We start from the raw sequence: 12,083 nt of genomic DNA, 5'->3' as shown, positions 1-12,083 counted from the left end.
AGTAGTCACATTTGATGGCAGTGTGATCACCATCATTGTATGTAAATACTTTCAAGTTTTCAATTTCTGAAAGGTTTAAGCTCTCTCCTCATACCTCTTTGTGCTTTTCCATAGTGGCATACAGTTTCTGTGAAAGGTCATTGGACACATTTGGCATCCCTGGCTTCTTTTTGTTGGCTCGGCTTAAACTGCTCTTGTTCTTGCTTGTCTTCTTATTGTTCTTTTTCTTGGCGTTTTTGCTATCACCTTTCGTTGTCTGTGGAAGCAAAGAGAAATGTTTATATGAAAATGCACATTTACAAGGAGCAGAAGTTGTTAGTGAAATCTTAAACACTGACATCAACACTCTCATTGGACGTGCTGTTTTCCTCTCTCTTCCTTTCTTCCTCTTCCTGCTCCAATTCTTTGATACTCTCCTCAAGCACATTAGGCCAGAAATCACCCTCAAAATAAGGCAGTTCTTTGGCGCTGGTGAGACGATCCTCTGTTGCCTGTTTGAAGATGTCCTGTAAAAGATAAAAAGAAAATGCAATTTAAATTACTTTTCCTCTCTTTCTACAATATTTCAATATAATTTATCTACAAATCAAATCTGCACCTTATAGTCATGCACAATACGATCTGTTACAGCTTTATCCAGCATCTTCTTGTACCACTCCTGCAGACGCTTAGGTTTGGGTATTTTTTGGTCTGCAGGATGACAGTGGAAAATGTAATCATCTCCTTCACTAGGAGGGCAGGCCCAGATGTGTCCCGTGGTAAACCTAAAAACATCCACAAGTTAGTAAAGTTCAAAGCAAGTCAGCATGTGTGGAAAAGACAAAGAAACTGGTCTTAAAGATCCAGCCATCTGCTCAATTAAAGGGACAATAAGTAGGATTTACCCCCATCTAGTGGTAAAATTTTATTTTGCATTCAAATGAATAGTGCTCTCTAGCGCCTCGCTTTTCGAAATGCATGTTGCAACTACGGTAGCGTTATGTAATCACTGATCTCAGCTGGTTCACGTGTTTTGAATGAAAACGCATTGTGGAAACGCATTGGTAGGCTAGTGCTTTTTGTCCCTCTATGCTATTATAGTTTATCAGTATGGTGGAACGACATGGAAGCCTCCTTGGACTTACCCGTTCTATGCAAGTAAAGAGAAGAAATTCTAAGCTTACAAAGAAAAGTTAGATCACTGGCAGAGGTCATTTGACACCAACGAGGACATATTTATTAAATAAAGACATTGATTTTGATTAATAAAACACTACTTACTGTCCCTAAGATATGCCATCTGCTGACATAAAGGAGTAGTATATATCCACCTACCCCTGTTTTTTGGCATACTCCAGGTACCCTATAAGAATCTCATGGTACACTCCTGTTCTCAGACAGCGTGGCTGAAAGAAGTGGACACTGTCCAGGTAGGATATGTAAACCCGTCTATAGCAGAAAAAAAAGGGGAGTGGCTTATCACTTACTGGTCTACGAACATTTTAATTAGTTAACAATTCAATTGCATTTGTCTAACCTCTGATTAGGGGGTGGACAGTCTGAGCCATACTCTTGTACGTGCATCCCAAAAAAACAGACATCAACACCGTCAACCTCCTCAAACGCAAATAAAACTTTAGTTCTGTATGGGAAAGACTCTGCCATCTCTCCACTATCCACAAACCTGGGAAAAAGAATGAACAACTATTAAAATCCATGGAACATCACTCTTCTTCCTTACAGCATTATAATGAACTGATATTTGTAATATATTACACTATAAATCAACATGAACAAATCACAACATCAGCATGTGTACATTTGTAGAAAATAATGGTTTTGACTTTTAGGATGCCCTACAATAGGCAGTTGTAGTCTAGTGGTTAAAGAGTCGGCTGTGTAACCCCGAGAGTTACCGGTTCCAGTCTCACGGCCGGAAGGTTGCGACTGTGGTGCCCTTAAGCAAGGCACCTTACCCTAATTGCTCCCCAGGCTGCTATCCCAAGACATGTGTGTTCACTACTCACTGGGATGGATTAAATGCAGGTGTCACATTTCGAGTATGCATTGCATACTTGACAAGCATTTCACTTTCAGGATGCTCTTTCGGAGTCGGTGTGTGATCCCATTAAGGCCAACATTTCTTACCTGGACTTCATGCCTGGTTTGACTTCCACCACTTTGTCTGAGACATGAACAACACGAATAGTGACATCACCAGCCTCTGGGTGATTGTGGCGCTTCAGAAAATCATTAACTCGTCCTTCCAGGTAGTTGCCTAGTTTGGTCTGCGGAAGCCCTGAACGTCCAACAAAATATAGTTAATATTACTGACTGAAAAAATATAGATTTATATATAAGGTGCAAAAATACATTTATAGAAATATTTATTTACTTATTGAAACATATGATCACATACTTTTAGCAGCATATTTGTTCTCTTTTCTGGTTTTGTTAGACTTCTTCAGACAGCAGTCACACACAAAGCTTGGAAAGGAAAAGATCACAAAAGTTTAAACAGACATGTTGGGGTTAGAAATGACTTACAAAATTTACAGTTAGTTAAGATTTTAATGCGGGGAAACTCACCCTGATGGCCAGATAGTGTCATTGTGCAAAACACAGATTTGATGCATCTTACGACCGCAATCAATACATTCCACAAATCTATAAGAAACAAAAATAAGACTTTACAATTTTAACAAAGACTAGGGATGATTATAAAAATGTTTTATTTACTTACAGCTCGGGGTCAAGCATGTCATTTTTCTTCTTCTCAAATTGATCCTTGTTGATTGATCTAAAACAAAATTGCGAAATTAAAAACTACACAAATGGTTTTCTTGAGCATTTAATTTCAAATCCATGGGCATTATTGGAGATGTTGTCCTCCAAAACAGATTTCACTGCTCTCCAATACATGTTAAACATGGCTGTATTAAAGGATTCTGCGGAGTGATGGAGCATTGCTAACAATCAACGTTCCAATTCATCCCAATTGTGTTCAATTAAGTTCAGGTCTGGGCTTTTACAAGATAAGTCAGGATTTTTCACACCATTCCTTTATTGACATTGCTATGTCTAGCAAGATGTTTAAAGCCAGGAGCTAAATTTGTCCCTGTTTGAATAAACCTTAAAGGTGCCAAAGAATGCATAGATACAATGTTAAATTGTTCTCTGGGATCTACATAGAAGCCGTGTGTCTTTATTAAGTGCAAAAATGATTCACATGTCTACATAGAAGCTGTGTGTCTTTATTAAGTGCAAAAATGATTCACATGTCCTTTTGCAACGCTAGAATTTGTCCACAGAATTAAATGATCTGTTATTACCTTATCTGCAAGGGTCATAAATAATAATGTTGAGCTCTGCTCTGATTGGCTGGTTCACATTACATTAGCTTACATGACATAAACAGACCTTATGTTTAAGCCTCTATCAGATAAAGGTAGAGATTAAGTATTTTTAGGCGATATGCCCCATTTTTGAGATCGTCCTACCGTCAGCCTGAGATTGCCAAAACACAATAGTATCGGGGGCGGGGTTATAGTTTACTCATTTATTTGTTAATTTGTAACTAATTAATGACGTCGCACAGCGACAATATTACGCAGTGCCCAAAAAAGTCCCCTGCTATTGAAAGTTATAAGGGGACTATTTTCGGCTGGTGCGTAATGTCATTGCTCCTGCTGCAGCCATGTTACGGCAGCAAAGTCCTTGATTATTATTACGCCAAAAAGAGAGTATAGTTCCTATCCATATATGCCTAGAAAATAACAACTTTTAATTTTCCGTCGGTCTTAGTACACGATGTAACTAAAGAAGAGTCAAGTTTTAAATAGGTAAAATATCAAAACTTTCTGGTTATTTTTTAGCGTGATGCTAAATGGTCTAATCAGATTCAATGAATTATGCTAAGCTATGCTGAACATGGTACGGCCAGACCCAGAAATGCACCGAATGGATTCCAAAACTGTAAAAATCAAATATTTAACTGTAGGGGATCTGAAAAATGTGTCCCTTTAACATTGTAACAACATTGTTATTCATTTAATGTAATATAATGTTGGGGCATACATCCCGACTGTAACGTCAGTCTGTGTTATGTTGAAATTGGCCAGGGAGGCTTTTTGTATTTAATAAAACAATACAAATTATGAATGAGTTTTGAACATAGATACTCACGTCTGAGGTTGAGAGGGGTCATCTCCCAAGGACACGCTCTCACCCTGGATCTCATTGAAACACTTCTCGCAGAAGTGGTACCTGTCAGCGAGAAGTCCATATTTTGGTGAACTACACCATGCAGCAACACCACAGCCAATCACAGAGAAGCAACATGGAGGCAGCCACCAATCAGTGCAGGACAGAGCAGGCAGGCAGGCCAAAGGGGGAGCGCAGGACAGGGTCGTCACCAGAGGAGCCAATCATGATGCAGGATTTTTTGGTAGGGAATTTGAGCAGGGAGGGATTTAGGTGCAGATGATTGGTCAGATGAAAGCAGGCGGTAGCAGACGCGACAAACGTAAAGTACAGAGGAGAAGAAAAACATTAGACGAGACGAAAATGGGAGGACAATGAGGGAGAAACACAACAGAGACAAGCAGAGAGCCAAAGCAAAGCACAGATTAGCATTTGTATGTATAATGAGAAACTATTATAGCAAAACAGGAGCAGAATCAATTGCAAAGGAAAGGGGTATGTTGGGGAGACTCATGGACACATGAGAACATTAAACATGAAAAAAAGTTGGCAGCCACAATGTCAAGCAGATACAGGCATTTTAAAAGGTGTCAGAATAAAAAAAAAAAAGTATTTTTATGGCACACAAATCTTTTAAAGGTCACTATAAGTTAAAAGAAAATATTTCACAGATCTTTTGTAGTTTAAAGGTGCAGGTTCATAGTATATTTCGCTCAAGATATACTATGAAAACATTGATGAATGAAATATTTGTTTTATTTATATGTACCAAAAAAGACTACACTTTAAAATGCCAGATCTTTAAATATACATAATATATTATAATGGCTAAAGACTGATTGGTGGTAAGCTTTTCAATCCCAATGCACAACTGTAAATTCACTTTATGCAGTTCATTCGAGTTAAGCTACACATGCATGTCTAGTAAATAATGTGTTTTTAATCAACATAGGTCCTTCAGATCGTGTCCTGGTGATACCGGACCCAGTTCTTACCTGTTCTGATAACTAAAGTAAGCAGCGTCTCGTGGTATAGTGCACAGCTGCTTCCCATAGCAGCACAGAGTTTGAGGAGAAAACTCAAGCTGTGAGAGAACAAGAAAATAATGAGCTTATGTTTTGAAAAGCGAAACATGCACATGACAAATGACAACTTACACAAAGCAGGCCAGAAAACCTGACTGTGGGCAAGATGTAACAGCAACCAAAAATTAAACAAAGCATAGCCCAGGCTTAAATATCATTAATGCATTAGCCACAAGCCATTGCTCTTATTCTGTCTTAATACAAATAAGATGGTGTAGACACGGAGGAGTGATTTACAAGACCAACTTTACCTTTTTCCCACAACAGTAGCCGAGGCTTTGCATGACTGGGTCGATCTCCTGCTCAAAAACTTCAGCCAGCTTGGAGCAGTACTTATAGACCCGTGACGTCTTGCGGTTGTAGAGCCAAGCGTTGTTGAACATGAGCCAGATGTCATCCACATACTGCCACGGCTCCTGATACTGGCCAGTGTCGAGCTTCCGTTTGATGGTAGACAAGTCCATGGGATTCTTGACTATGTCAAAATAGTCCTGCGATTCGTAAAAAGTGACAAGGTTAAATATCAGTGTATGATCTTTATCTATGAAGGACATTTTACAGAGTCACACCAGCAATATAGACTACAACTACAATTTCATATTAATGTAGGGCTGCATGACGATTAATCGCAACTAATCGTTTCCAGAATAAAAGTTTGTGTTTACATCTCTGTGTGTACGGTGTGTAATAATTATGTGTATATATACACACAAATACGCATGTATATCTTAAGAAATATTTATATTGTTTATATTTATATATAATTTATATATAATATACACACACACACACACACACGCACACATACACATATCAATTTTGTATGTACGTGTGTGTATTTATATATACACACATAATAATTATACACGATACACACAAATAATGTAAACACAAACTTTTATTCTGCAAACGATTAGTTGCAATTAATCGTTATGCATCCCTATGTCAAAGTACGCTGTAAAAATTCCTTGATGCACTTAAAATGTTTAAGTTTAAACCACTTGAATTAATAAGTCATTACAACTTTTTTGACTAGTTAGAAGATGCTATAAATTATAAAAATAAAGCTGTAATAACTTAAAGGAACAGTATGTAGGATTGTGGCCAAAACTGGTATTGCAATCACAAAACTTGTGGCTAAAGCTGGTACTGCAATCACACAACTGGTGGCCAATACACAAAATGACAACGTAAACATGAAAAACCATCAGTTGAGGGCTGCAATTCAACTTTTTAAATGACAATATCCTGTCCAGACCACTGTTGTCGGTGATATAAGTATTTGAAATGAAAATGATTTCTTAATGTCTAGTGACATATCAGGGCCATTTTATGATTAATTGATATAAATTTCTTACATACTGTTCCTTTAAGTCTATTCATCATCTTTGTTTTTGTCATTATACCAACTACTCACTGGTCAAGAAAGTTGAAATGACTTGTTGCACCTAAATTTCTAAGTTTGAACAACTTGAATTAACAAGGAAACATACTGGAATTCCCAGCAATGAAGGATCCACAGGTTGGCGGAAGGGTAGAGACTCTGGGTCCTGGCGGTAAAGAGACTCAAGTGTGGGCATCAGGGCCTGCCTCAGCTCCTCTGGTTTGAAAACTGATGACAAATCGAGAAAGTTATTAGTTACTAAAACACATTATTTTTACAATGTGAAACTGTTATTTACCCAGTTCACTCAAAAAAAATTGTTTTAAGAGTTTTGAGATGGTTTTGTAAATTACTTTTTTTAGTTCCACTGTGGGGATTATCAGATTTTAATTGTTGCTTATATGTTTATGTTGTGTTTTTAATACGTTTTAAGACGAGCCGTGTGCAAATTCATCTTTCAACACAATTTTCTTAAGTATGTTCTCCATAAAATTGGTGACAGTCTCAGTCCTGCAGTTTAAAATCGCCTTTGTTTCCAATATTAAAAATATGTAACCCAGTGCTTCCCAATTCTGGTCCCCGAGTACGCCCTCCCCGAATGTTTCAGATGTCTCCTTACTTAAAACACCCGATTCAACTTATCAGCCTCCTTCCAGAATGGAGCTAAATCTGGTGTTTTAAATAAAGAGACATCTAAAACATTCTGGGAGGGGGTACTAGAGGACCAGGATTGGGAAACACTGATGTGACAATCCTATCAATAAGTTAAACACTTGGATGAGTAGTTATAGATATTATGTATAGATGCTGCAGACTCGGCGCTGAAACGATTGCAGGACAGCTGCTTCAGTTCTGCTTCTGTGCGGCTCAAACATGCAGGGTGAGTGCTGTAACCACTGATCTATATAAATGACTGGATTGCGCATGATGTCTCACTTGTGAAGCCACCGCCCCGCATGTTGGTATACCCAAACGTTCTATTAAATCAATGGACGTTATCAGATTTTAATGATAAAACATCACTTTACTAGTCTTCGTTTTTATATCTGAAGTTACCCTGTGCATTATTACAAAGCAAACGTCCTAAGCATGTATATTTATTTACTGAAAGTTGTACATTTTGCGTTTTTATCAGTTATTATACATTCATCTTTATTACAGTATCAGATCAGCAGACAGACTGCAGCATATTTAGTATTAATGACAAACGTGCTCATTCTGAAATCTAAATAAATAATCATGCTTTGTACCGTATGTGCATGCAGTAATTTGCTAGTTTTGTAATTAAGTTATCTAAACTTACAAGTTACCTAAACTCATTCAGAGAAATAACGCTGACCGTGTAGCTGAATGTCAAAAAAAAACGTTATTACCCGTGTCATTAACAGAATGCAGCAGACACAGATTTAATAAATCCATTATCCTGCCCGATTAAAACATAAACATTGCAAATAACACCAGAATTAACAAATAATTTACATACACATATCCTAAAAATTAATCTTGTGCGACTGATACGCTGTAAAGGGGGTCATTTTAGATCATGATTTTTAATGTAAGTCAATGACGCCCTCTGCTGGTTGGGTATACCAAGATGGCCGCTCAAACTCTGTGCTGGCTTCACCTCACGCTGTTACGTCAAGCGTCCCATGCGCAATCCAGTCATTTATATAGATCAGTGGCTGTAACATGTCAACATCGGCGCTAAAAGATTTGTGCCGCAAACATGCAGTTCACGTATGCATTGTGTGAAAACGGATTTAGTAGTTATGTTTCTGAAACTGCACAATGTAGCATCTATTTGCATATATTAATGAGGGAAGGGTGGAGTTACATTTAAGCGGTTTTAAAGCGTTAAGAAATTACTGTGAAAGGTCAAACTTTTACAAAGTATGCTATTATGATGATAAAGAACTGATAAAATTCTTGAATAAATACAACTATCAAATTTGGGCCACTACTTTGTCAGGGTTCAGAAAAAAATATATAATATGAACAATAGATATTGAAATCCTATTTCACCTAACTTTGTCAACAATAATAACTGTAATGCAGATATTAATAACTTTGATTTAACTCCAACTTTATGACAATTATTAAATTATCATTTTTATTTTCATTCACAAGCTGTTTTATTGGTGTATGATAATAAATGTATATTATAACAATAACTCTTGCCAATTACCACATTTAGGTGAAATAGAGTGATGGGGCTGCTTATTTTCTCTCAAAAGCGCATCATCTGAAAAAAATTAGGGACCAATGCTGTAAACGCTGCAACTAAGTATCATATTACAGCACTAGGTGTAAAACTAGAATTGACATGAGGGTTTGAACATACTTTTCTTTTTGGTGACTCCAGAAGGTGAGCTGTGGGTAAGTGTAGGCCCTGAACCGTCCTCTTCAACCTTAGGCTCAATCTTCACCTCAGGCTTTTTATCCTCACCAGTTGGAGCAGATGACGACTCCATTGGCATACCTTTACAATCTTCACTCAATGGCTCTTCTTTCTTTATCTGATGCCAAAGAGAATGCAGTCAAACTACATGCAGTCAAAGTTATTAGATAGTTTATATAAGTCATGGAAAAAATGGGAAATACAGGCATGTGATTGGCCAAGGACAAAAAAAGAAGGAAGGAACTTAACATCCCTTCACGTGGGCAGAAACAAAATGCACACCATAACATACGCAGAAAATACATTATGACCATTATTTCAATTATTTAATTCTGACGGAAAATTTAGATTTCAAATTTAAAATGTAAACATTTGACCAACAGAAACCATGTTTAATTAAATGGATTGATAAATGTGGAAAGCTGTAACAAGTAGCATTCCCTTACTATTTTACATCTGCAATAATTTTATTTTGCCATAATCTGACTATCACTCGCAAGGTTATAAAATTTTAAATTGGTCTTGGAATAAGGTGGACCTGAAGGCCTACATCTAATTTGAAATGAATTAATTTTACAATATAGTACTGGTTAAATGAATTGCATTATGGTTTTTGAGTCATTGGTTGAATAATTTTCAGATAAGCAAAAAAGTGATGTGGGAAAATAAAATAAGAACAAAAAAAAGAAATTACAAGCATATAAAATAGAAAAGAACAAAGTTACAAATACAGGAAGACGATCTAACAGTATTGATTAGGTAGAGAAACGGTATTAAATTAATATATAACACTGTTTTCATTCTGTAAATTAAATATAATTGATATTTTTAAAGCTATAAAAGTGATTTTCCTTTTGTCTTGTAGTTTGATTAACATAATGACTCAAACATAAGCATTTCTTATAAGATGAACTGTCCCTTAAACACCGTGAGAATACTTGCAGAGACTGTGATATTACAATATAGTTTTTGCGCATATCTCCTGTCAAGCCCAAAGAAATTATGTGTTTGCGTGATTTTTGAAACGCACGTGGGCTTTGGAGTTTGTGCGCGTATGCGCACTGAAAACAGTTCACTTCAGCATCTTTGTCGCTCAAATAGTCTGAAATAGCTTAAATGTTACTGTAAACTGTAAACTTTCTTATTAACAGTATTAGTAACAGTATGTCAGTATGTTCTTATTACAGCATTTCATGCAATATTTTGCAGTTTCACCATATTTACATTTAAGTACTTACAGCCGTAGACTAGTTAGACCAATGTGACTTACAAGCGAGGAGTATGTCCATAATCCGTTCAAGTCCATTCCAACAAAAAATCTTTTAGGTCACTTTGCAATGTCAGTCTGTGTATATGTTGTTTTAATTAATTGATGCCTTAATATTCAACAATGAAAGTTTTACAGCGCTTTGTGTTGACTTTACATCCTGAAGGCAGTCGCTCTACGCATCTTCAACAAGCTTGTATGACGAAGAACACAGAAATGCGGATGACATCAAAGTAGCGCGAGAGCCGTTTGAAAGCAGACTTCCTTATGACATCTCGATTCGCTCTCGTGATACTTTGATGTCACCTGCCTGCCTGTCGGTTTTTGCAGCGCAGCATGAACTCAAATAAATCTAATGTCTGGTATACATGTTGGATGACAGGGAAGGGTGCGTCTACAAACAACACGCGCATACCCCCCTCCCCCCGAAAATGTTTTCTTATCGAATCTACACGTTTCACGTGGGTCACCTTTTTTGGCTTCAAAACGGCGAATTTCGCCGAAAGGTGAGGGATTTTCATGCCTGATGTGTATGACGTAGAACACAGAAAACGTCTGGGATCCATGTTGGATGACAGCGAAGCTCGTGCACAAAGACAGCGCGCGCATACAGACAACGCAGGCATACTGAGACAGCACTTGCAACAACACGGGCATCCAACACGCGCGTGATTACCCCCCCCCAATCTAAAAAAACACTCATCGGATTTACGCGATTCAGACGGGTCATCCCACCAAGGTCAGAAAATACGGAAATCCTTATTTATACGGAAAAATATAAAACGTATATAAAGTGTGCGCGCATTTAAGTGCACTCAAAAGTGCATACACGGAGAGACGCGTTTCCAAAAGCAGGCGAACATATAATCTTTCAATTCTTGACAGGGTACGTACAAATGTATGTACAGACGATTTCATCGGACACACGATTAAGCGTCTCGTCAGAACTTTCCTAGGTAATCTATGCGTTTATTTTGCTTGTTACATAAACAAACTACTTTAAAAGGACTTTGTTGTTCTTTATTCTTAGCGGAGTTTACCGGAAGTTACATGTTGACCACGAAATCCGCTTGTTTATGTAGTTACTGCTGAAACTGTCTATAAAAAGTCAGAAACCAAGTCCATGCTTATTTGTTCTTAAAGAGACAGTAACCTCAATTAACCTACTTAAGTCTGTGTCATTAATGTTAATCAAACAACCAAAGACAACGAAAAAATCACTTCTGTAGCTCTAAAAAAATTATATTTAATCTATACAATAAAGACAGTGTTTCCCAAAAAAATGATCCGATCCAAGACTCAAAAAACGTAATGTGGTCAGGACCGTGAGTTTTGTAATCCGTCACACTCCTAATTTAACAACTCATTTGTAACCGCTTACCACAGGCTTTTCCTCGGTTTTAATGTCTTCCTGCTTTCCTGTTCTTCCTCCCAGCATGGCTTCTTCATCGTCCTCCTCCTCTTTTAGTTTGGGCTCCAGGCTGGTTGTGGGGTCAGAGGGGCCCTGTTGAAACGAGGCATCTGTACTGCTTACAGAGGCAGGGGTCGCAGCCTTGCCATCCAATGCTAAGGAACCCTTTTGAGACATCTGAAAGAGAGATCAGATACTTAGAAACAAGTACAAAAAACAAATAAGCCCAAAATGCTAATTTTTTATAGGATAGCATGAGGGTGAGAATTAAAGGGGAATATTTGGGTGAACTAGTTCTTTAAACACAAATGAAGTAATATTAAAATTAAAGGGATAGTTCACCCAAAAATGAAAAC

The 12,083-nt window shown here is 37.4% G+C and overlaps 1 protein-coding gene across 10 annotated transcripts in view; it reads right to left on the bottom strand.

Moving 5' to 3' along the window:
- ep300a (E1A binding protein p300 a) overlaps positions 1–12,083 on the bottom strand; it is a 37,397-nt gene that overhangs the window by 6,907 nt on the left and 18,407 nt on the right. For 4 of the 10 annotated variants that reach the window (XM_073866859.1, XM_073866860.1, XM_073866862.1 and 1 more), the window contains exons 15-30: positions 11,698–11,904; positions 8,993–9,167; positions 8,837–8,893; positions 6,761–6,879; positions 5,519–5,758; positions 5,178–5,266; positions 4,165–4,275; positions 2,723–2,779; positions 2,569–2,646; positions 2,399–2,466; positions 2,128–2,278; positions 1,517–1,663; positions 1,315–1,428; positions 599–764; positions 339–506; positions 95–256 (exon numbers count right to left, since the gene is read on the bottom strand). In XM_073866859.1, the coding sequence (XP_073722960.1) occupies positions 95–256; positions 339–506; positions 599–764; positions 1,315–1,428; positions 1,517–1,663; positions 2,128–2,278; positions 2,399–2,466; positions 2,569–2,646; positions 2,723–2,779; positions 4,165–4,275; positions 5,178–5,266; positions 5,519–5,758; positions 6,761–6,879; positions 8,837–8,893; positions 8,993–9,167; positions 11,698–11,904 (2,109 nt within the window). The remainder of the gene's footprint in view (positions 1–94; positions 257–338; positions 507–598; positions 765–1,314; positions 1,429–1,516; positions 1,664–2,127; positions 2,279–2,398; positions 2,467–2,568; positions 2,647–2,722; positions 2,780–4,164; positions 4,276–5,177; positions 5,267–5,518; positions 5,759–6,760; positions 6,880–8,836; positions 8,894–8,992; positions 9,168–11,697; positions 11,905–12,083) is intronic. The other 6 variants (XM_073866868.1, XM_073866863.1, XM_073866864.1 and 3 more) reach the window with 3 other exon arrangements.

The sequence above is a fragment of the Misgurnus anguillicaudatus genome, chromosome 4 (genome assembly GCF_027580225.2).
Source record: "Misgurnus anguillicaudatus chromosome 4, ASM2758022v2, whole genome shotgun sequence".
Classification (NCBI taxonomy): domain Eukaryota; kingdom Metazoa; phylum Chordata; class Actinopteri; order Cypriniformes; family Cobitidae; genus Misgurnus; species Misgurnus anguillicaudatus.
The sequence above is the reverse complement of the archived record's forward strand: the minus strand, read 5'-3'. Positions and strand labels throughout refer to the sequence as shown.